Source organism: Choristoneura fumiferana, chromosome 18 (genome assembly GCF_025370935.1).
Source record: "Choristoneura fumiferana chromosome 18, NRCan_CFum_1, whole genome shotgun sequence".
Taxonomy (NCBI): Eukaryota; Metazoa; Arthropoda; class Insecta; order Lepidoptera; family Tortricidae; genus Choristoneura; species Choristoneura fumiferana.
In genome coordinates this window covers 13,293,738-13,320,213 of record NC_133489.1, presented here as the reverse complement: position 1 = coordinate 13,320,213, position 26,476 = coordinate 13,293,738, and the positions used below count along the sequence as shown (strand labels likewise).

Genomic DNA, 26,476 nt, shown 5'->3' with positions numbered 1-26,476 from the left:
TAACTGATTATTACAAACTGCATTTAACTATTTACATAGGTACCTTGATTAACAAAACATAAAACAAGGCCTTGACTGATACTTAAATAGTATGTAAAAAAATATTGTAAAACTCATTGTCCAAAAAAACTGGTCAAACGCGTGACAAGTCACGCGCAGTGTAGGGCTCCGTAGTATTATCTGACAAATATTCCATATTAAGTTATGATCAGCTTATACTCGTTAACTTGTAGAGTCCACTGTAATAGGCTGTGATAGATTTTTAAATACTTTATTTTATAATTTTTCGATGCGGTTAACATATTTATTCACGGAAAAATGATAGCTTTTCGCACTATGACTTAGGCTCTAAGCTAAACCGCAGACGGACAGACAGGGACGGACGGAGGGACGGATGAACATGGCAAAGCTATAAGGGTTCCTTGTAGGACTACGGAATTCTAAAAAAACTCATGTACCTACTTTGCGACCACTGTTATGTTTCTAGAACTATCACAATAAATATCATAGCAACTTTCTTGTTCAGCATAAGTGTGATATATTATTTCCTCATTTACTGCGAAAATGGTTCCACGATGCTCACATAGCACAAGAGAACATGAAATTGCAGGTATTTATTGGAATCTTCGTAAATTACGTTATGAAAAGTCCAATGACGTGACGTTTGGAAATGGCACCTAGCCAGTGTCAGATGTTGTTAGTAAGTATTTACCTCAAGAATTCAGGTTTTCCCTGCTTGTATATAAACAGGTTGTAGGTATGACTCGAAACACACTCTCATAATAGGAATATCGGGATTTTTATCCCCAAAGAACAAGTTTCCTTGAGTTGCTCTTACTGGATGTAGTGGTACACCTTAGTTAATTCTTTGTCGCAAGTTTTTGTAACATAAAAACCCATCTTTGAGTTATATATGTCGGCGGGCGATCGTAAAATCCGCCAGATCACGAAATTCCTAGGCATTTCGTGAAATGTCGCCGTAATGCAATAATGGCATATTAAACGTCGAATAATCCGTACATAATAAATAGTAGCTGAATGAAATTTTCATTATTAGTCACCAAAGCTACAAGCTAACAAGACACAATGCAATAAGATACCATGTCGCCTAGCGTCTCTGTGCGTTGGAAATTAGTATTTGCATTGGCCCTTACTGTTAAATTATTGACTCTATTATTGATAATATTTAAAGAAAGCCTGTATACCTACATGAGTTTATTATTTATTCCCTACATAATTCAAGATGCCCCAAAAAGCGAGCCATGTGTGCGTTGGACGATACCATATGAATATGAAAGTTAAAAATTTAAGTATGAATTTATAGTTCTGGCTGTATGCAAAAATAAAAAATAAAATAAATAAGAATAGCAGTTTGCGCACCACATACATAGTGCCCCTGCGAGCTGCGGTATTGAGGTCGATGCACTCGGGCATCACGACCTTTCGTGCCAGAAGAGTATGGACTGCTTTTCTAGACACTGTTCTCAATGATATTATCTGCTGCTCTCTTGCTACCGTCACAGTGTAAGAAAATGTTCTTAGACTTTGCTACCGTCAACGTTCCGATGTAACTGGAGCCACCGGATAGCGCCAATTTGCCAGGGACGACATAATTGTCGAAAGTCAGTCAATGTAGGTAATGTTTGTCATAATGTATTGTTTGTCATAACTCTTTGTAAATATTTTATTTGAACAATTATTTTGCCCACCCACGACCTTATGATAGCTTCGTTTATGCAAGAAATGCAAGTGGTGAGTTGTCGTTCATTGTGGCGTTCTAAGGGGGAGGCCTTTGCTTATCAGTGGACGTCTGCCGGCTGATGATGATGATGATGATATTGATGATCATGACATAGTTATTCTAAATACGAATCCTTAAATTATACATAAATAATAAATAAGGCACAGCACTGTCTTGGCCGGACTTTATTTATCGTCCTTTCACTTTATGACGTCATAGCATATAGCCTCGAGATAAGTACGTAATCTTCATAACTATTTTTTCCCAGTATAAACTGATATGTTTTGTTCTACCTGGCTATTTTTTATCAGTATGGCTTGGCACCTACGCTGATAGCTGATTGATAGATACCTATCTTAATTTTTCAACATCATTTTTAAAAAAAAAACCTATACCTTGGGGCCTAATTTCGAGAACGTACTTTTAAAATATAGTTATAGTTTAAAAACAGTTAAAATATGTTGCACATACAGTGATTTAATAAAATTTGCTATTTTTCCAGAAATTGTAGTCGAGCTTCTTTTGTTTCACTCGTTATCCTATAGTAACTATTACCACAGATTTACCAGTTTATCGCGCTAACAACGAGTAATACTTAAACCTCGACAATTCAACCACATTGCAGTAGCTGAGGTTACGACTTACGAGTAGGTATACACAGTCGAGTAGACAGGCAGTCTACTTGTAACCACGGTCACTGCAATGTGGTAGTAATGTAACGTCGATCATGGTTGTGGTGAAAATCACGAAAGTTTAAAAAATCTTTATCTGGATATGTAGGTAGGTAGGTACTAAGTATCAGTGTCCAGTAGGTTGGCGTTGCCAAAACTAACTTTACATCGTTTCTATGTAAATATTTATGTATTATATGCTTGTGGTATGCCTCTTTGTTAAAGAAATATACATACAAGCTTCTTTTAACAATCATAAATGTATTCGCATTGCGGGTAGGTACTTTACATACAAAACCAGCATTCGTAGGGTAACATACGCTACATGCAGCTTATAGTCCACCCTGTCTGAACGCGAGGCTATTTGCATGCGTCATATTTGAGTGCGGAATATTTATAGCAAATCTAAGTACTCTTGTTAAAGCCTATTTCTTATTTTTTGTATTAGAGCTAAGAAATTAAAATGAACAAAGAAAACTAATATGAGGTAATTGTTTTGTAAAAATGTACTCGAAAGAATTTGACATTAAAGTTCACGCCGCTTAAATAATCCACATTTACACACGTAAAAGTAACAAATTTAGAAATTGTAAAGAAACAGTTCAATCGCAAACATGGCGAAGTCAACAACCTTCGGAAATAACGTACCTACTGAAGTTAACTTCTATTTAAATTTATAAAAACAATTTGAACAGTAGGTACTTCTAGCTTATGCCTTTTGATTCCAATTCATTTGGTTTCCTTTTGATTTTACGCAAGAATGGCACAAGTCAGATAGTCAGGAGATAAGAACTCCTTAATCATCGAATTTATCTATCAGATAGGTATGGTAACTTCAGTCTTACCTTACGTACTAAGATAACTCTAATTTCATCACTTTGTATGAAGTGTCATCTATGCTCATCCATCCGTATATTGCGTGTTTGGCAAGTGAAGTTGTCAAATTAAGGGTTGCTTATTGTTAGTAAAATAATTATACTATAAAAGGTGGCTGGAATTAAAGAAAACATACCATAATTGTCTAAAATGATTTTTCTGAATTCAGTCATTTAACTACAGAATAAATCTGTTTTTTTATCTTGTTGAAAATCTGAATGAATGAATTTGTTTATTCCTAATCTATCCATACATATAAATGCAATTAAATTCAAAATAAGAACCAAAAAAATCTAAAACGCCAGAAAAGAAAGTTAGGTTAGAACTGTGACCTTCACAAACTTAAATGCTGCCAAAAATGGGTCAGGTTAGTTTAGAACTGCGACCCTCACGGAACCGAAACCTTACCAGAGAAGTTGGTTAGGTTAGGTTAGAATTGCGACCCTCACAGAACCAAAATCCTGCCAGAAAAGCGGTTAGGTTAGGTTAGAACTGCGACCCTCACAGAACCGAAACCCTGCCATGAAAGTGGATTAGGTTATGTTAGAACTGCGATGATCATATGAAATACGTTTATAAATAAAAACATTCTCCCAAATAGGTAGGTTTATCTGTATAAAATCTCAGTGATGACAAATCATTATGAACAATGTAGGTAGTAGTAAAATAAATTATTTAAAAATATATAACAAACAATTTTCGGAAAAATGGTGATTATAATTACAAAGCGGTATTATTATAAATAATCGAATTAAAAATTGTACATGGACCCTCAACACGGCCTTCATTTTATTTACTTTTTTATCTTTTTTTTATCAGCCACAAAAAGAAATACCACAGAAAGAGACGTATTTAAATAGCTAGAAAAGAAAATTGGTTAACACCTGATTCTGTGGACATCTTTGCACCTGGAAATTACAGACTTGCGGTCTGATGGGAGCGATATGAACATTATACTTATATAGAGTAACAATCTCTGCAAAGCGAATACAAAACTAGAAAGTAACCTAGGAGTCGTTGCTAATTATAATAAACATTTCTTTTTTTCTCTCATACCAGAATATAACAGTCAAATCTTTCCACTGAAAACATTTCATGTAAATTTACTGGTAAACATATGACTGGTCTCCATGGCTGTTTTGCAACGAGGGACAGATAAGTACCTCTATTATGCAGTGGCAATGGACAGAGTTATAATCCCGTATACCTAATACAATATATGTATCTACTTAATCCAAATATTTTTTATTGAACAACAGAAATCAGTACTTACAATAAATTTCCAAAAAGACAAAATGCAGGGTAGACAACAGGCAGTCCTATCGCTTAAAAGCGATCTCTTCCAGGCAGCCTTATCTAAATAGATAAACGAGTAGAAGGTAACAAAGTACTTCAAAGTGGCGGGAATATGATGTCCTTATTTTTTTATGTCATTCATAAGTGCTTGTTTTAGCCTAAATTGAATAAAGATATTTTGACTTTGACTTTGTCTTTGAAATCGCAATCTCAGAAAAGGCGCATAATATCTAATTTGTAACATTTAACCGAAATGAAATTAGTTTTAAATAACCCTGGATTTATTGTTCACATCAATTGTACTGTTATGAAAAATAGTAGGTACTTATTCAAGATAGTTCAGTCTGAAAGAGTAGATGAGCTCTGTCAGTTTATATCTCAAAAATAATTTTGTGAACCGTAAAATAGCGTTGAAAAATTTATCTAATAAATCATGCTTCTGACATCATAGGCATGTTAACTTGGGGCAGCTGGTAAAAATATGATGAAGTAAATTATGAACATAATAATATTGGTCATTTCACGTGCAGAAAAGATTCCGATTTTTAAACTGATATTTCTTTCATGAGTTTTTTATCAGTGAATATGTGCAACAATTTTTTCCCAAGGGCATTTAACAAATGGCATCTTGTGATGTCTGCAAATATTAAATTTGTTTTGATGTCCAAGAGTTAACTTTGTTTACACTGAACTGAACACACAATGTAATCTTGCTTTCTCCTCCGTGCAAAATAACGTCATCAAAAGAAGCCGTGTCCGTTCAGCTTTCCAAGTATCTCGTGTTGAAACAATAACTCATTCACTCCTAAAACGTGACGAGGAAAAATGTCTCCCAACTTAACAAATAGGCGCTAGACAGCGCAGATAAATCAGTGATTTCATGTTCGCATAAGCTTCGCATTAATATGGTACTTGATAGCAGTTAAGCATTGCAAGTAAGAACTTAGATATCGATTATTAAATATTTGACCTGTAGATTGTCCCCTTAAAGTTAACAGATATCAAAAATAACATGGTTTATACAAAATTACAACATTATTTTTTACAACGTATGCACAATATCAATAATGGGCATCTGTTCATAATTGAAATACCAAAAAAAATTGTTTCGCGTTTTATTTTTTACTTTTTTTTGTAAAGTAACGCTTTAAAAATTGTTTTCATATTTGGCCAACAGATTCAAACTTGGAAATGTAGCTATTTTAAAACTAATTGGACTGAGCATAACAGTTAAATTGAATTCATCCTTACATCAATGTAAGATATGATTTTAACTTCGGAGATAGTCACTAGGGAATTTCGAAAAATCATTTCTTACTGAACCTCTATGAACCTCAAGAAATATGTCTGCCAAATTCCAAGGATCTGGCTTCAGTAGTTTCGACTGGGCGATGATGAATCAGCCAGGACATGATTATTTTATACCTACCTAACTAGCGGTTACCCGCGACTCCTTCCACGTAGAATTCGATTATCGCTGTCCCGCAGAAACTATGCAATTTTAAAAACCATCTTATTATATCATCTTATTATTATATCCGTCCCCGGGACTTAAACTATCTGTATACCTATCGAATTTCATCAAAATCGGTTGAGCGGCTTAGTCGTAATGAAGTACCTAATAAACAAACAAACTACTCGTAACTAAGAAACAAACAAACAGACTTACAATCTTTCGCATTTATTTATAACTGGCTTTTACGCCCGGCTTTGCTTTTTTTCGCGAGAGCCATAAACGTTTAAAAGAAGCAAGCAATTAAGCAAGCATGCAAGTGAGCATGTAGTTATGCAAGAAATAGTGCAAGCAAGCATGCATTCAAGACTGCATTCAAGCATGCAAGCAAGGATGTAAGCATGCATGCAAGTGAGCATGCCAGCAAGCATGCAATAAGCATGCAAGCAAGTGTATAGGTAAACATGTATGCAAGCATGTAAGCTAGAATGCAAGCAAGCATGCAAACAATAGACCGTATGCAAGCATGTAAGCTAAAATGCGAGCAAGCATGCATTCAAGGCTACATTCAAGCTAAGTAAGCATGCAAGTAAGCATACAAGCAAGCAAGCATGCAAGCAAACATCTAAGCAAGCTTGCAAGTGAGCATGATTCGCTCGCGTGAACCATAAACATTTCAAAGAAGCCAGCAATCAAGCAAGCATGCAAGTGAGCATGTAAGCAACCATGCAAGCAAATACCTATGTAAGTAAGCATGTAAGCAAGCATGTAAGCAAGCATACAAGCAAGCATGCAGGCCAGAATGCAAGCAAGCATGCAAACAACAGATCAAGCAAACATACTCCCAAAGGTGCAAGCAAATAATGCAAGCTATTTAGTTCAAATATTTATCACTTCGCACGAGTAAATCATTAAATACAGCGGTTGAATTGAGATTATGGAATTTTACGAAATTCCCGTGGGAATCCCCGAAAATTATGTCGTGGTTTTCATGGACGTTGCATTAAAAACAATCATCCCAATTTTTATTACTCTAATCTCAGCGGTTGTTATTTACATATTTTATCCCTATCCCGTGGGAATATCGGGATAACAGTAGCCTATGTTTTATTCCAGATGTTCAGCTATCTACATACCAAATTTCATCCAAATCCGTCCAGCCGTTTCAACATGGACACGGGTAAAAAGGATTTCTTCAAAGAAGACAGAGCACTTTCTCAAAATATTTCGTTATTCCAAAAAAATATTTACTTAGGCTAATGCAGTGTTTTTAAAACAAAAAAACTACTTTTCTTTTTCTAAGACAATTTTTTTTAATTTTGTTTTAACTTTAAGAGAAATAATTATGTTTATTTCGAGACAAATTTTATTTTTTATCAATTAAATGGATTTAACTTGAATCAAGAAATTTTAATCTTCTTGGATCAAATTTAAATTATCTCAAATCAATGACTTGTTACTTCGATAGAGATTTATCTTTTGCTCGAAGTAATGTTATGCTCTAAGAAATAAAAAAAGTTTTCATTATGAAGAATAAATTTATCTCACTGTATAAATAGCGGTTACCTAATTGAAACAACCTGTTTTCTTGTATTAAATTTATTTATCTTGCAACAAATTAACATTTTTAAGAAGATTTTGTGCTATGACTAAGAAAATATTCTCTCGTCTATAGGGAGAGAATCATTTTCTTGGAGTGAACAAATCTGTCTTAACGCCAAGTATAATGGCTCGCCATGGTTATCGACTCTCTTCTATAATATTTTAATTGAAGAGATTTTTAATTTCCTCTTCGATAAAGCGGCGATCGCCTTCGCTATGTCTTCGTGACTTGACGGCGATTGGCTTGCATTGAGGAGTAACATTGGCAAACAACTTCAGGCAACATTGCATACAACAAGCGGCATTTTTGTACCTCCGAACGCGAACTCAAGCGTAGAATGTTTCGTAAGGACATCATGCCCTATGATGATGTCGGCACAAAGATTTTGCATGACTAATAAGATTGGTTTTTTGGAATCTTTTTGTATTTTTTATTTCAATTCCAAATTTTTACTTTTACGGTCATCCCGTAAAACCTTAATTGAAAAAAAAATCAATTTAGGTTTTAAGGGATGACCGTAAAAGTTAAAATTTGGATTTGGAATCTTTTTTTGTATTTTTTATTTCAATTCCAAATTTTTACTTTTACGGTCATTGAAATTTTTTTCAATTTAGGTTTTACGGGATGACCGTAAAAGTAAAAATTTGGAATTGAAATAAAAAATACAAAAAGATTCCAAAAAACCAATCTTAATTTGATTGTTTAGTAACGATATCTCTTGTCCGGGTGAGCGGTTAGTTCCAATGGAGTGCCGAAAAAGTTTCTCGATGAGGGCTACGGCATAGATGTCGCTAGCGTCACTGCTTAAGTGGCTAAATAAGAAACAAACAAGCTGAGATATGAGGTGCATAGGGGAAATTCGTGTCGGTACCGTTGACCATCAGTGGTGTAGCGGTATAGCACGCGGTACGGAATACCGAGGACCTGGGTTCGATTCCCAGTGATGGTCTTATTTTTCTGGTTTTTCTGTGCATCTATATTTCAGTTTGTATTTTCAATTCATGACTAATAAGTCATAAATATTTTTGCCAAGGTTGATTGTCTGACACGTTTGCCCTTCAATTTGTGTCGTATGGTTCAGTGATGCCATGTATACAGTTTGTTGACTTGGGCTTTTTTTTTAGATTACAGAGCCGAAAGAAATCATAATTGATAAAGCTCGAGGAGCTGCTTGTGTCGAGAAGCGCCTCAGCTTTAATACCTTTTAGCTAGACAGGGACGGTGGCTTTCTTTAACGATGACGGTGACGCGGCGATAATACAGGCGTTGATACTGTCCTGGTTGTCGGTAGCAGCACTGGTCGGTGTCTTACTTCGGCAGACACTGGCGAAGTGTCCCTTCTTGTTGCAGAGTTGGCAAGTCACGTCGGACGCTGGACACGTCTTGCGTGGGTGGACGCGGCCACCGCAGAAAAAACATTTGCGTCTCTGAAAGGTAGAAGTAGCCGGGAACAGGGTTGCGTGTGTTAGAATCTTTATTTTCAGTAAGGGCATTTATAGAGACAAAATTGAAATTTTGAGTATTAATTTCAGTCATTTCTAGCGATCGTGCCTTATTGTGAGCCTCGTCTTATGTTCTCGAGAAGTCTTTCCCTTATTTTGTTGATGAGATGCCGGAATAAATGCGTCTCGAATATTGTCGTCTCGGTTGGCCTCACTATCCACGCTTGCAAAATTGCAGTCTTTGGCTAAATGCTTTACGGCTTGCATGTACGTGTTTACAGTTTCGTTGCTATTTTGCTTACAAATAGCGAGCGCGTGACGTGCGTGTAGAATATTTGTAGGTTTTATGTAAAGAAAGAGGTTCAGTGCTTACATTCACTTATGTATGTGAGAATATACGTTGGGCGATACGTGATTTATGAGTAAGGTAAGTTTGACCTGGTCGGATGCTGGCGCCGCTTGGGACTCAAGAAAATTTGAGAAAGTTCTCCTCCAATGTTCCCATTCTTTCGAGCCATTCTGCGACGGGTCCACGTCGAACCTCTTCGGACGTAAATATTTGTCCATTTTATATATTTAGTCCATTAAATTGGAATGAAAGGCAAAACCTGGATTCAGGTTTTAATGGACTAAATGACAATGACAAATAAAACAAATTCTAAAAGTATAGACAATTCAGCACAGTATCATTTTTGAGTAAGGGTTTTAAAATGTTTGTTTCTTAATAATCGGATGTTATTTAAAAAAAATGTGTTTGTTTTTTAAACTGGTGGGTATATGTGTGCTTTTATTCTTATGTTACACTTAAATTATGTTCTCGCTGCTGAGGTGAAAAATTGTATGTGTCACACGAGACCAAAGTTTTTTCGCATCTCCTGAGTTTGAATCCCTTGTTACTCTCAGGATTCTAACCTAGAATCACTCACTAACACTCGTGATTCAATTATAGAATCCTTCGCTTACTCGGGATTCAAAATCAACACTCGCAACAAAAAACCACTTTGCTCTCTTATTGCACAAATAACTATTACTTACGTTTGTTAAGGGCTTACACTAAGTAATTTTTTGTTACTTACATGGTTTTTAAGACGAGGCGGATTCTTATGTTGTGTTTGAATAAAAAAATCTAATTGAGTTGTCATTTATATTTGAACAAATGACGAACATGGAGGAAAAACCGAAATAAATTAAACGTTAGTAATTACCTACGATATTTTTAAGGTGCTCGTGGTTGTTAAGCAAACCAAGCAGTCAAACAATAAAACAAATGTACTTATTGCATTTAAGTAAGCAAAGTCTTGTTTGATGAAGTTACATAATTCGGCCCTTAGTAAGTAAATTATATCTTTTGAATAAATTATCATATCTGGTAATTTAATCAGTTTATGTATGCATAAAATATAACAATTAAATGTACACACCTATGTATCAAATTTTGTATAGGTATTGTGTGCAAATCTATACATATAAATCAGTACATTTTTTTGTTATAATAGTCAATAGTACAGTCACCAGCATTAATATCTGCCACAGCAGAGCGTGCAAAAATATCTGACACATCCTTTCGGCCCTAGAAATAGAGTCGTATCAGATATTTATGCACGCTTGTTGTGTCAGATATTGGTGCTGGTGACCGTACCTATCGCAAATAAAAAGGGCAAACTAAATATGTACCATCAGCCTAGTAAGTGGTCTATCAATTTTTAAACAAGTTCCTATCAAATGATTAAATAGGTATGTCGCTAAAGTCAAACTTTTAAGTTGACAGACACGTCTATTGGCATTTTTGTTTTATAACATGCAAACGATTATCAACTTTAGGGTGGTAGACCACATATTTGGATGGTGGTACATATTTTGAATATTTTAATCTTTTGAACATTGTAGAAAAAACTGTTTATTTAATAGAAATACTTCCAATAACCTCCCGCTTACCTGTAAATCCTATAATGCTCAAGAGTTCGCTAGCTACGACGATGAACCGTAATCAGGTCAATAAGTATAGCCTCTATTGGATAGGTAACACTTACAAACCTAGATTTTTCTGAATCAGTTTCCGTATGAGAGTGCCCTCATATTTTACCATCGATCCGGATACAGCGTCAAGTTTTATTAGAGCAACATATACTACATTGAGCGAACGAACTCGTTACAATAAAAGAAGCATCGTATTTATTTGGCAGTTAAATTGGATGACTGTCTTTGTATTTAAGTCGGTCAACGGTACAATGAGAGCGCGCTTTTATTTGCTATTAAAAGATTGAAGATGTTGTTTGCCGAATTCGCGAGGAAAGAAAAAATTGATACTCTGCGTTTGATACTGTAAGACGCTAAACGGGTCGGGCGGGCTCCTCGAGCGGCAGATCGCTGTACTTCTGAGCGCGCCCTGGTGACCCGAATTTTCGCAATGACGTCATCGAACCGCCCCAGCATGTGGGTCACGCCGCGGCTGCGACTCCTCGCCGGCCTCCCCGTCCCACCAACACTGATACAGATAAGATAACGACTGACAGCTGACACTACTAACACACGCATTCCTTAAATGCACAAACTAATTTCTAACATATCATAGGCTCCAACTTTATTTACTATCGTTCATCCTCAACAAAAAGGACATTTAAAACGCCTTATCTGAGTCTAGATCTGTCATTAGCATTTGACGGCCGGCACAGTACATAAATAACAATATAATTCCGTTTTTGTATACACCCATTAAATGTGTGGTTAACTAGAAGTACATACAAGGTCGTAACTGACGTCAAAACCGAGATGTTTCATTACTGCAACGAACGGTCGTCGTTTATTTTTTTCTTTCCAAAATATACACGTTTTCGAGCATAATTAGGTCCTAATATCGGTCTCCAATAGTCTCACTGGACTAAACCTAGCCAAAGTACTTAAAAAGTATAATTTTTTGTCATCGATGTGATAGAATTTGGTGTATACGGTAAAGAAGAATATTTTAACGTTTTTATTAGGGACAAGATAAATTGCATTGCACCGCATTCGTATTTTTTTTTAAGTATCCAGTCTCACTGAAAGTGCAAGAAGAAAGCAACTGTAAATCTTTTATCGAATAACAAAATTGTTATTAGGTTTAATTTATTTTGGTTTAGGTTTAGATAAATAAGTAGGTCGATGAAGTTTTTTTATCTCAAAAAAAAAACTAAATGAACTTGTCTTTACCTTAGTTCTGACAAAAGTAGTAAAGACAAATATACCGCTAGCTTATACCTAGATACCTATAGCTTTTTTTTGGTTTGAGTTGCCTTAAGACCCAAAGACTAGATCCTTGCCTTTATTTACTTGATTTTAGCTGTCAAAATTTTATTATTTTTGGTATATTTTATCCCGATAGTCTGATTATGGTGCTCGAGCGGAGCGGAAGGCTGTTTTACTCAAGGTTACAGGCTTAGTTTAGTGATAGAAGTTCATGAAAAACTCGTTTTTCTTGTTGTGCTATTGAATTTTCAGACGTTTTGCAACTCTCGTGAAACCTGTCTCTATCAATAACCTTTTCCACCAGGGTTCGAGTCCCGAGTGTTGCGGGGAGAGCGCCGGGCTGGACAGCGGCGGCGCTCCGGTGCCGCCGCCGGGCCCGCGTTACAAGCTGGCCAGCGAAGGCCCACTCCGAGTCTGCTCCTTCCAACACACTCGCACTGTCGTCGACAAAATCCTTGCTGCCAAGTTCCTCCGCCGGTGGGAGACACATATCCTTTGTTTGAAGGAGGACCACATCGTTTCTAAAATGGTTAGTAGCACATATAACTTGTAACGGCGGTAATTACATCGAGGAGGGGGGGGTACCTTTTCCCTGTAGTTAACTGTACGTAGTAGGTGACAAGGATCATGAACTCAAGACAATAGGTACCCCAATTACGGTTATATGAGAAATTATCCGCGACTAAGGACATTGTGCTATGTGTATATCTATGTGTGTATCTTGTGATGTTTTGGCCTTTATTATTACGATCATTCCCTAGTTTTATGCAGTAAAATGTTCATAAACTTGAATAAAAAGTGTTCTCTGCGTATAGTTCGTGCAGTTCAATTGCTCGGCGATAGTAATAAACATTTGCCTAGGTTTTTTTATTTAGGCTCTTTTATCGACACGCGATAACATTCCAAGTAGTAGCGTGGAATATTCATTAATCTACCCAGGTACGGTTGTAAAACTTTCCTATATCCAATCCAACGTAAGGTACCTACATAGACTACGAACTACTTGCTTATCGTGCCTACTTAATTCATAAAGTTATTCCGTGGAAGTAGTTTAGGTAGTTGTAGTTTGACGCAAGTAAAACGCATACATACCATCAGTATTTTCTGTAAGCTATGAATTGTTCCGTATAACACAATAACAGAACAACAGAATAACAGACTAGAATAAGACTATTCTAAATTGATACAACGTTCAATAATACCAAATACGCGCAATGCTGCAATGCTTCGAACCTCAGACTAGCTAATTTCACGGGCGAAGGAAATTACATATGATTGTAAAATTAACATTTTTCAATCTAAATAACTACTTGAGTATTCTTAAGTCAATGTTTAATAATTAACAGTCACATAAACATCAGAATAATTACATATCATTTGTATTTTTTCAATTCTCTTCTGTTCTACTCATAGACTTGATATAAATACAATGAAATATCGGAGTATCAAGTGTGTGCTTAATGAGTTAGGCCCTAATTAAGATACACATTCCCATCTATTATACCCACATAATACGTGGCAGGAATTTCAATTAATTAATTTACATGATAATGTAAACACCCAGCTGCACTGTTCATAACTCATCTACCTACCTACATTTTATTCAAAATTTAATTTTATATGACAAATATAAATGAATAACTAAAGTATCATCAGTCATCAACGTACAGCTCTAACTTTTAACCCTAGAAAGCTGAAATTGAGCACAGAGGTTAATGATGTAAACTAGGAACAATAACGATTTTTTGAAAACTTGCCCTAAAAAGGTTAAAAGGGAGATATAGTTTTATTTGAAGAATAGAAATATGGGGTGAAAGTTTGTATAGGAAATAAGCAACGTAAAACTTAGCTTTCTGGAAAAGAATTAATAATAAAAAAGTACGTATCACAGCAATTTTGACAAGGTAATCCATAAGGGTATGGATTATAGATTGTGGAAGTACCTACGGAAAAATCTAAAATTTGTCGGGATACGGAACAACCTTATTTTTTACTAGATATTCTATAGAGGTGAAGCCGCAGGCAAAAGATAGTTAATAAATGTATTATTTAAGTATAATATTTACTCTAGTTTTTTAGTTCAATCTCCTAACAGAAAAATATTTAAAAATAGCGTTTACCCGCGGCTTCGCACGCGTAATTCATTAGATACAGCGGTTGAATTTAATTTCCGGGATTTTATTGAATTCTCGTGGGAATTCCCTAAAATTACATCATGGTTTTCATTTAATTTAAATTAAAACACCCATGCCAAATTTCGTGACTCTTAACCCAGCGGTTGTTATTTCGAGATTGTATCCCTATCCCGTGGGAATATCGGGATAAAAAGTAGCCTGTGTTATTCCAGATGTCGGGCTATCTGAGTACCAAATTTCATGACTCTAAGCCCAGCGGTTATTAGTTCGAGATTTTGAGAGAGATATGATTCTAAGCCGGTTGTTATTTAGAGATTTTATCCCTATCTCGTGGGAATATCGGGATAAAAAGTATTCTATATTTTAATCCAGATTATAAACTAACTTTTTGCCAAATTTCATCTAAATCCGTTCAGCCGTTTCAGCGTGAAGAAGTAACAAACATACTCACTCACAAACTTTCACATTTATAATATTAGTAGGATTAAACTAAGTTAGGTCCGGATGTATAGGACGGCTTAGTTGCCATTCTACCTATTTGACAACATCATCAATAAAAAATGTGCCTTTATTCGCAACATAAATAACACTTTCACATAACTATTGAATTTTTAAATAGCCTGTAATCTTCTCGCCATCTGTACAAACATAAATATACGTCAATCCGAAAACAGCATTACTCATCACATACAGTAGGTACCTATGTGCGTAATGTTGAAGAAATTGTAATCACTCCGACATTGTGGAATTTAGAATCATATGGTTTAATCACATTAGGAGGTATGCTATTGGTTCCTGTCTTGGTAAAATGATCTAAGATTAAAATCTGTGACGAACTCTAACAATAAGTAATAACTTGATGCGTGCTGATTAGATACACTTCTCGTAAATACTTGGACTCACCAAGAATAAAACAATGATTACTTCCTGCGGCAAGAGCTTTGGAGTGGAGGTGATAACGAATTAGCAACTTCATTAATTAATAAAGCATTTTATGTATACATATATAAACATTTTTGCATAAATATATTATTCTACATATAGGCAGAGGCATCATCGTGGTATGTATATGTAAACTCCTCGTAAGATACCTCACACAACAATATTGAATTACAGGACCAAACAAATGTACAAAAGGGAACTTATTATAGGAATCTCTTCCAGTTAAGCTTCAAACAATTGATAAATGTTCAAACAATTTGTTTTAAATATGATGGCCTTAGTGAAATAATTTAAAATTTCAACATTTTGCGTATCTACGCATAGTGCTATCGGCAATATCAGCACATCATTATATTTTAGTTGGGCAAGTTCCCTGTTCAGTACTTTGTTTTATGACGTTATTATGACGTTTGTTAACTAAATTAGCCGTGTGTAAGTTTATCGTGAACTTAACAACGAGGTCAATCAGTAGATAAGGGAAAATGTGTGTTCGTGCGTCACTGCCATAATACCGTTCGGTACTTGCACTGCCTACACCAAATTTTCATCTGTACATTCCATCGTGAACGATCGAGATTGTGAGAGCTAGGCTTAAATGGGCTCTCACGACTGAAAACATCATTGTTTACAGTACCTGCCCAAATGGATTTTGTTGATCAAAACATTACTTGACGTCATTCGCACTAAAAACCCGCTGCAAACATATCTCAACATAGACGGAACAAATTTAGCTATTGCTATTCTAAAGTAGACTGAACTATTTTGGACACTTAGTAAGTTGCAGGCGCCAGTAGGTGTGTAGGCATACGTCATCAGCTACGTAAATATGAACAGTAAAATAATTGTTTTTCGGTGCTAATCATAAAAAAATCTGCTACTTGTATGAATACTATCAGAAAACTACAACACTGGACTATCCAGTGGTGGTGTAGTGGTATAGCACGTAGCACGGAATGCCCAGGAACTGGGTTCGATTCTCAGCGCTGGTCTTATTTTTCTGGTTTTTCTATGCATCTATATTTCTGTTTGTATTTTCGATATGGGTTTTACGGGATGACCGTAAAAGTAACAAAAAAATTGGAATTGAAATAAAAAATACAAAAAGATTCTAAAAAACCAATCTTAATTGAAATACTTACCTTAAAATACATATTTACAGGAAGCTACTGAATAATTATTTCTTCGCATTAGTGATAAAAATGGAAAATGGGCGCTTTTCGTGAGAAGATTTGACTGGAAATTTATGTTAACAAGCCAAATATTGAATTAGTCTGTGAAATAATTATAAAGACACATTATATAATGTACACTTCCGCAGAATTGCATGTATATATATTTGAACAAGCTTCATCCGCAATTTTATCTGCGTCTTGCGGGAGCTTTGCATTTTCCGGGGAAAGTAGGTCCCTACTCTTTGTTTAGGGCACTCCTCATGTTACGCGCTTTTGAATTGGTCCGTTACAAACAATTCAGTGCAATACCTAATCAAATCTCTTCTCTCATCATCATCATGTCAGCCGAAAGACGTCCACTGCTGGACATAGGCCTCCCCCAAGGCTCTCCATTCAGACCGGTTTTGTGCTTTCCGCATCCACCGCGATCCCACGATCTTAACCAAGTCGTCGCTCCATCTTGTTGGAGGCCTACCGACAGCTCGTCTCCCGGTCCGCGGACGCCATTCGAGAACCTTCCGACCCCATCGGCCATCAGTCCTGCGAGCAATGTGCCCCGCCCACTGCCACTTTAGTTTGGCAATTCTTCGGGCAATGTCGGTAACCTAATCTACTGCGGATATCATCATTTCTAATTCTATCCCGCAAAGAAACTCCGAGCATAGCCCTCTCCATAGCCCTCTGAGTGACTTTGAGTTTTCTCATGAGGCCCATCGTTAGCTCCCACGTCTCAGATCCGTATGTCATCACTGGCAACACACACTGGTCAAAGACTTTTGACTTCAAACACTGCGGTAATTTGGACGAAAAGACACTGCGAAGTTTCCCGAACGCTGCCCAGCTGAGTCGGATTCGACGAGTGATCTCTTTCTCAAAGTTGGACCTACCTAACTGGACCGTTTGTCCCAGGTATACAAAGCCGTCAACAACTTCGAGCGCAGAGCCTCCGACTATTACGGGAGTTGGTACAACATGGACATTAGACATGATAGCATAGCACCGAGGTCCTCTATACATTTTTTTCATATATATCGACCGAAACGTTACAACACAAAACTTTTGTTTCTTGAGCTGTCACATGATAGGTTAAATTGTTTGAAATTATTAATTAACTTCTTAAAACTATTTACTTGCATTAAACTATTCTAAACTTAAAATATTTACATAAAATGAAATAAAACGTTAAACTAAAACCTACAACTAAAACAAATTCACGGGAACATTTATTGAGCCTGACACGCTCCGAATCGCAACCTGTCTGCGGCTCGGGGTTTCAGTCTGCGCTCCCCATAAGTCCCTCCCTGCCCCTGTGGCAGTGATGTCGACCAGCTAGGTCATCTCGTCACGGACTTTCTTGCCAAGAGAGTGCAGGCCGCTTCTTCTTGCAGTAAATGACATCATACGCCGGCCCCTTGCCACCTTCAACGTGCCGTCGTTACTCGAGCCCGTTGGTATTGCAAGAGACGATGGTGAGAGACCGGATGGCATAAGTTTGATCCCATGGAATATGGGTCGAGTGCTTGTGTGGGACGCTACTTGCTCTGACACGCTGGCTCCTTCCCATCTCCATGGAACCTGCAACAGAGCCGGTGCAGCATCTGATGCGGCTGAAAAGGCAAAATTATCCAAATATACGGGTCTAGGCACCGAATATGACTTTGTCCCATTCGGTGTTGAGACCCTTGGTCCGTAGGGTCCTAGCGCTTTAAATCTTTATAAAAATATATCAAAAAGGTTAGTAGACGTCATAGGGGACCGGAGAGCTGGCTGTTTCCCCGGACAAAGAATTAGCTTAGTAATTTAAAAAAGAAACGCTGCCTGCATCTTCGGGAACTTGCCTAAGGAGGCTACTGGAAAGAATTTGTTTTAGTTGTGTGTTGTAGGTTTTATTTCGTTTTATGAAAATATTTTAAGCTTAGGATAGTTTTATGTAGGTAAGTAAATACTTCTCTATACCTATTATAATGTAAGTTACAATAACTTAATGTCAACTGCTCGTCACGTTTTATAAAATGTTGCTTTTTCCGATGCACAGACGTTAATTTTTGGGGAGTCCTCCTAGTGCTTCACAATCCGTTTCACTTCACCATACTCGTATGCATTGTGACGTGCATAAGATGCTTAGCAAAAGTGTTAAAGAAATGTAATCTCAACCCGTGAAATACCTACTCGTTATCGTTATTGAAATATCCACTTCACCAAATGGTGATTGAGCAAATGCACTGCACGAGTTACTACTATAGTCCATTCAGGATAACACTGGACCCTAGAAGGTCACAAAAGAGCTCTAAACATTTTTTGTGAAGTCGTAATAATGATGATGATGATTAATAAAAGAAATACTATAAGATGAAGTTTCTAATTTTCTTTACTTTGTAACAAGATTAATACGTAATGTAGGTACTTACAAAATAACACAATATTAAATAATTGATTGATTCAGGCGTTACTTTGCGGAGGTCCATATCAATGAACTAAAATAATTTCCTTAGTAGTACCTTCCCTTCCTTGGTAGTTTTGTTTTGTTTCATAAAATATATGTGGGTACTTGGGGAGTTGCAGTGACAAATTAAAACGGTGGTTGTGGTTCGTTAGTCTAACAATTTTGAAACTGTTGGCTAAATATGCATGCTTTTAAAGTGTCACTTTATAAACAATAAAAAAAAAACTACGCAACAATTTTTTTTTTGCTATTTGAATTTTGAACAGATGGCCTGTCCGTTAGTCGAGCGTACGTTTTTGAAAAGTAATATTGTAATTTTGAACAAAACTTTGGTTTTTTTCCTCGCATTCAAAGTGAAAGTATTAGAGTATTTAACGCGAAACTAAACTACCATAATGCCGATCGAACTATAGCCAACCTCGCTCTGCTGGGGTGGCTAAACATCTCGTGTCATTATGGCTTGTTTTAGTCCCTTGTTGACCAATCTAATATTATAGAAAAATGTTTCTAATTTTAACAAAATAGCAAAAGTTTCAAATTTTAAATTATGATATGAATAAAAAATTATAATTGCGAAAGCTTGTAACCCCCTTATTCATAAACGACAATCAAGCCTATTTTAGTTAAAATGCCGCTAAATTTCGTTTGTCCTTATCTGTCACTTCGACATTTGTATTTGTTAGAAAGGAACAAAGCATTTGTTAGTTAACATAGGCTTGTTAAGTTTTATGAATAAGGGGGTAAGTCTGTATGTTTTTTTGTTACCTACCTCTTCACGTAATCAATTTAGGTGAAATTCGGTATATATAAGTCCCGGGGAAGGGCATAGAATAGTTCTTATCCCGGAAAATTGCATAGTTTCCGCGGTATAGCAAAAAAACGAATCCTACGTGAACGGAATCGCGGGCAACAGTTAGTTGATGAATAATTAAAACTAATATTGACTACTTCGATATTTTAATTAGAAATTATTTTAAACCGTATGCTAAAAAAATGCCATTTATTAAATGACTTCTTCAAGCCTATTTTCCTTTTGTCCATTCCTATATTGAACAGACTGAAAATGTACCCAAATCACCATACTCAGGTGTTCTTAGAATATTTGAAGAGATCTCTTAATTTCCCTATAGGATCCACACATCGACTTGGTGACAATGGGACCAAAAAAAAATTGCTTGTAAATAAATTTACCTACCTATTACACACGAAAAAAATGTTTTCGTAATTAACGGAGTTTTGAGGTGGATTATTATCAAATTTTATGTAGGTAAACTTTTCCAACCTAAAAAAGATGTTTCCTTTTACATTATCATTTTCTGCGGTTATTTAAGTGAAATGATGAATGATGATTTGCAGTGAGCTATAATAGACATTGACCATCGGAATCGAAAAGAGATGCTTAATATTTATGCAATATTTGGAATAAGAATAACGCATGGTACAAAATGTTAGCTCCATCATTGACGTATAGTACGAGTGTCGCACAAACAGCAAAAAAAATAGCAAAATATTGGTCAAGTGCGAGTCGGACTCGTACATGAAGGGTCCCGTAAACAGTTCAGTAAAAGATTTTCTTGAAATTCTTCTAATATAAGTTTTTCTTTGCTGACTGTAGGTACTTTATACCCCTGGTTACCATAAGTACTCGTCAAGACTAATCAAATGAGTCCAAACTCGATGCGGTCGTGTCGTTTATCACAGAGTTCCTTCCTATGGTCACCCGCTAGCTTTATCATCAGATCAAATCCATGACATAATAATATTGCATTTTCATCTGATTTATACATACGTGTAAAATTTCAGCTCTATCGGTTGAAGATATCCACTTCAAATTTGAGTTGAAAGATTCCACCCGAGAAAATATAGAACAGTTACATCACACTATATAATGCTTATAATAAGTTTTTGTTTAGTTTTTGTTGTTTTGATTTTTTTGCCCAATGTACTTTTTTTTGTTGACTGTACTTGCATTGTCATCTAAACACCTATCTGTACCAAATTTCAAGTCGGTACTATTACCTATTGAGGAGTTCCCTCCTGCAAAGACGATCCTGGCAGGACCACCAAGATGTCACTATCAGATTATTATATTGTCAACAAATTTACATAAGTATGCCAAATTTCAAGTCGATCGGACCACTGGAAGTGGGTCAAATTTAGCTTCCAAGATTTGACCCAAACAAACAATAAATATTATGTTAAGGTTAAAACGTTGCTAGGTGAGACAACCTTGGCTGCCTAGCAACGGCTTACAACGCGTAGCAACCAAAAAACGCTGAAAAAAACACGATTCTTGTATGACGACCCGCTTTAATTTGTAACTTTATTTTATTTTTAATATTTGTTGTTATAGCGGCCACAGTAATACACAATCGGTGAAAATTTCAAGCGTCTAACTTTTACGGCTTAAGAGATAGAGCTCTGTGACATACGGAATTACATGCAGACACACAGACAGCGGAAGTCTCAGTAATAGGGTCCCGTTGGCACCCTTTGGGTACGGAACCCTAAAAACAACCGAATTGATAACCAGGGCGTCTGCATCAGCAAGATTATCTGCAGTGTCTTGCGCGGCACAGACGCTAATGTCAGAGGTCGCAGTGCTGGCGGTTTTAACTGCTCTAATGGACTGTGATAATATATTCTAGGACGGTATAACATAGATAGCGCCAATATATGATAACTATTGGGTTAAGTTTTAGTACATAACGTTTTTTGTAAAATCTAAATCAAGGCTGAGGCTGGCCCAAATTTGGCCCGCCTGGGCATTTGAATTTGCCTGCCAACGCGTTGATCGGCCCAGCACGATTAATTTTCGTAGTTAGTTACTTTTAACTCTGAGCCCGTCGCCACTTCTAAGTAACTTAAAACAATTTGCCCACCAGTAAGTATACAACCAAACGCTCACAATCTCAAGTGCATTTGACAATGTGGCCTACGGTCATTATTAAATTACAGAATTAGAATAAATAATTTTCTTGTTCGAAGAAACAGAAGAACACGCACATATTATATATGTGTCTACTCAAAAGGTTACGTGAGCTCTTAATGCAATATATCATATTTATGGATGAATCTTACAGGTTTTAAATTTAGAAGATGACATCTAACCATATTAAGATTGAGATTACCTATTTACAAACACATTTCTAGGGATAGGTAATGTTTTTAAATATGACTGGGTACGTTCCGTTCGGCAGCGACTCAACAATGTGTGTGTATTGTATTGTATGATTTAATGATGATTACGCAACACACAGAATAGTCGCGTAGTGTTTATTTCTACGTCATTCAAGACCCTATTATGTAGAATACCTATAAGCTTGAGAGCTTATAGGAGTCATGTGTTTTCAAGTCTGCGTAGTCATTAATCGGATGGGCATTCCCCACGAGCTTTCTTTCCTTACGGCTGAACATTTTGTTATTTCCCATAGCTTAGTTCCTGTTATTGATAATTATAATAGCATAATGTTTACTAACTTATGTCTAGACTAGCATAGGTATAGGAAATAGATAAACATGTGTTTTTTTCTTAAAATTATGTAGGCTTCCTCCATTACGTCAAACAGATAACGATTCTTCTTTTCGCAGAATAAAACTAAAATTGCGTGTTTGATTTAGTTACTAACTTAGTCTTAATAAGTATAATATAAACGAGTTATTTTGATTAACAACTATCCTCGACTTTACACGATGTTTCTTATCCTAGCAAGGCCAAACCAAACGCGGTTAGGTGACATTAGAAAAGTTTACACGGTCGTTAAATTATCTTAAATTTTCTATTTTTATGCACAAATTTATTATTTCCTTCTGTAAGAAAAAGAACCTTCTACAAAGTTGTAGAAAACTTAATATAAAAGACAGATGAAATTAATAAAGTCGGTCTCAAGTCATGGCGTGGTCAAGGGAAACTAGGATAGGTACGTACATTTTTATTTAAATAGATTAACTTGTCTATAATGAGTCCTATTGTTAAGCACTGCCTTTGTTTATTTAACTAACATAATAATTTACGAGTAAGTAACAGGTTATTCCTTACTTGAAAATACAAACTGAAATATAGATGCACAGAAAAACCAGAAAAATAAGACCATCACTGGGAATCGAACCCAGGTCCTCGGTATTCCGTACCGCGTGCTATACCGCTACACCACTGATGGTCAACGGTACCGACACGAATTTCCCCTATGCACCTCATATCTCAGCTTGTTTGTTTCTTATTTAGCCACTTAAGCAGTGACTTAAGTAGTAAGTGAGTTAATTTGATTGCTTAGTAACGGTATCTCTTGTCCGGGTGAGCGGTTAGTTCCAATGGAGTGCCGAAAAAGTTTCTCGATGAGGGCTACGGCATAGATGTCGCTAGCGTCACTGCTTAAGTGGCTAAATAAGAATCAAACAAGCTGAGATATGAGGTGCATAGGGAAAATTCGTGTCGGTACCGTTGACCATCAGTGGTGTAGCGGTATAGCACGCGGTACGGAATACCGAGGACCTGGGTTCGATTCCCAGTGATGGTCTTATTTTTCTGGTTTTTCTGTGCATCTATATTTCAGTTTGTATTTTCAATTTAGGTTTTATGGGATGACCGTAAAAGTAAAAATTTGGAGTTGAAATAAAAAATACAAAAAGATTCCAAAAAACCAATCTTTATTCCTTACTGTCGGCACCTTCCTAGGCACCTATATGTATGTATTACGTTCCTCAAACTACTTATAAAGGAACAGTCTGGTTAAATAAGGGCAGCCGCAATTATTTTAACCGCTCGACCGATTGACGTCATTGCTTTTTAACAACATTTTGAGATTCATTTTTCCCGGAAAGTCTTCTGCGCATTAACTAATATTTATCAATAAGGCAGATTAGTAACGCGCCAGCGAATAGGTATGTTACTATATTATTATTAAAATCGATTGCTTTTTTATCGTAAAACGGGATTGACTGAATTTTATGAAGCTTATCTGAAACGGTTGCGTCGTAAATCACACGGATATTGTTTCATATTCGATAAAGTTCATGTGCATCGCACGCTGCATAGGACGTGCGGTGGTATTTGAAGTCGGGTACTACGAAATTCGAAGTATTAAATAATATTTAGCGTCAGCGGGTCGGAGATACGAAGTTCGAATTTCGCACTTCGTAGTATAGGGCCAGGTCGGGTGTTCGTTCGGGAGAAGGTCGCGGAGGCAGGAGCGGGCGCGGCCAGGGCGCCGACGTCACCGGGAGCCTTCAAGCCCGCGGGCGTTGCTCCGGGGAGCGACGTCACGCGCCCTCTACACGTACACTGCCCCTTTACCAACTCTACACCACGCCGCCCCCCAAATCTACGTTTTTACCTTACAGGTGCTCATTGTGGGCCCATTGTTGATCTGTCACGTACTCGTACAAGGATACGTAGCGTTATTTAGCGGCGCATATTGGCATTGTTCACTTTTTTTTGCTACTTTTTTTTATCTTATTTTCTTAAATAATAGATAATTTCAAGACGGGTCTCGGTCCCGATCCATACCGTCGTATGTCCTAAAGTCAAGTGCTATACCAATTTTGTCCTAAACGCTCTTGACATATCGTTCATTAGTCATAAAGATTAATAGTCATAATATAAGCCATAATGTTTCTTATGTCCTAAGAGTCATAAGCCATAATATTACATTATCTAATGCTCAAAATACCTAATTACTTTAGCCATAATATAAAATGACCTAATCCCAAAATACCTAATTTGATCTGTACTAATATAATAACACATAACATCTTATGTCCTAATGTAATGTTCGTCCCAATCATCATTTACCATAACGCTTTTTTCTCTGAAACCGTAATTTTTTCAGGGTTGTTATCAAATAAACCTATCCTAACCTATACAGTTCTACAGAATGACCAATTCAAAATTTCTGAAATATTTACGGTTTCAGAAAAAAAAACCGTTATGGCAAATGATGATTACGACAAACATTATATTAGGACATACGATGTTATGGATCACGAATGGCACCCGAACCCAGAAAAGTAGGTTAGGTTAGGTTAGAACTACGTCCCCAACTGATGCAAACTGCTACCAGAAAAGTAGGTTAGGTTAGGTTAGATTTGCGTCCTTAACAGAAACGAACTGCTACCAGAAAAGTAGGTTAGGTTAGGTTATAACTGCGTCCCCAATGCAAGCAAACTGCTACCAGAAAAGTAGGTTAGGTTAGAACTGCGTCGCCAACAGAAAGGAACTGCTACCAGAAAAGTATATTTTATGACCAATAGTGTTTAGGGCAAACGACGTTATGGCAAAGATCATTATGACCGAAGTTATTAGGAAAAATACAATTAGGACAATAGACATTAGGGATTCCAGTATAGACCCATGATTATGGCATTCACTATTAGGATATATAACTATAAGGACATATGAACATTAGTACTACAGGCGATAGTGCACATTAGTATTAGAACATACAATACTAGGGTAAAAAAAGATGGCACTTACATTAGGGAATACGTTGTTATGGCAAAATATTATTATGACCAAAGTTATTAGGGAACATACAATTAGGACAAAAGATATTAGGGATTCCAATAAAGACCCTTTCAAGACACTAATTTGAATATCTTGGCATATAATGGCTTAGTAAAATTTTAAAAAAAAATTAAAACATCAGATACGACGTCTCGTAAATTACATATGGCGGCTGAAACTAAGTGAAAGGCCGAGTACCTACCTACAATTATATTAAAAAAAAAAAACGAGCGAGTTGTCAATAGGTGCTAACTGTCCTGTCAGTGTCACATTCAATCGAATATTATAAACATTGTAACCTAACCTTTGAGAAAATAAATTTTAAGTAAATAAATAAGAGCGACAATTATGTTATGTCAAAGCTGATTCATAGACCTGGACCCATGTCCACAAGGCCTATTTAATTACTTACGTCGAAATGGTCTTTACAACATTATTGTGCGTAAACTTCGCAGTATTCAATATTTATTGCTAGACACCATTGCTTACGCATTTTTTTCTAATGCGAACAATTATTTTTCCGGGAGTTGTTGACGTGCTATTGTTGCACGAAGGAACATACATTTAGCTGAAAACTACTCGCGGAAAAGAGAAAAGGATTCGATCCAATGTCTATTGTCGGAAAAATAATTCAAATTTATCGGTGACTACTGACTGACATCAATGTCTGCGTGACGGTATCCAATCATTTGGCAACAAACGTTTCAACAAATATTCATTTAACAAAAAAAGTTTGGCAAACTTTTGTTTCACAAATTAATCGTTTTATAACACCACATTTCACAAATTGATCATTTCACAAACTCTTTATTTGACAAACCATCATAGAGGTACATACCGGTGGTAGGACCTTGTGCAAGGTCCGCCCGGATTGCTACCACCATCTTGCTCGCTAATCCTGCTGTGAAGCAACAGTGTTTGCACTGTTGCGTTTCGGCGTGGAGAGTAAGACAGCCGGTGAAATAACAGGCACTTGAG

At 36.5% G+C, this 26,476-nt stretch overlaps 1 protein-coding gene across 1 annotated transcript in view; it reads left to right on the top strand.

Moving 5' to 3' along the window:
* Positions 1–11,348: 11,348 nt before the first annotated feature.
* Positions 11,349–26,476, top strand: part of LOC141437538 (C-Maf-inducing protein-like) — a 36,033-nt gene continuing 20,905 nt past the window's right edge. Inside the window, exons 1-2 of the mRNA XM_074100968.1 lie at positions 11,349–11,404; positions 12,557–12,833. Of these exons, the coding sequence (XP_073957069.1) occupies positions 11,349–11,404; positions 12,557–12,833 (333 nt within the window). The remainder of the gene's footprint in view (positions 11,405–12,556; positions 12,834–26,476) is intronic.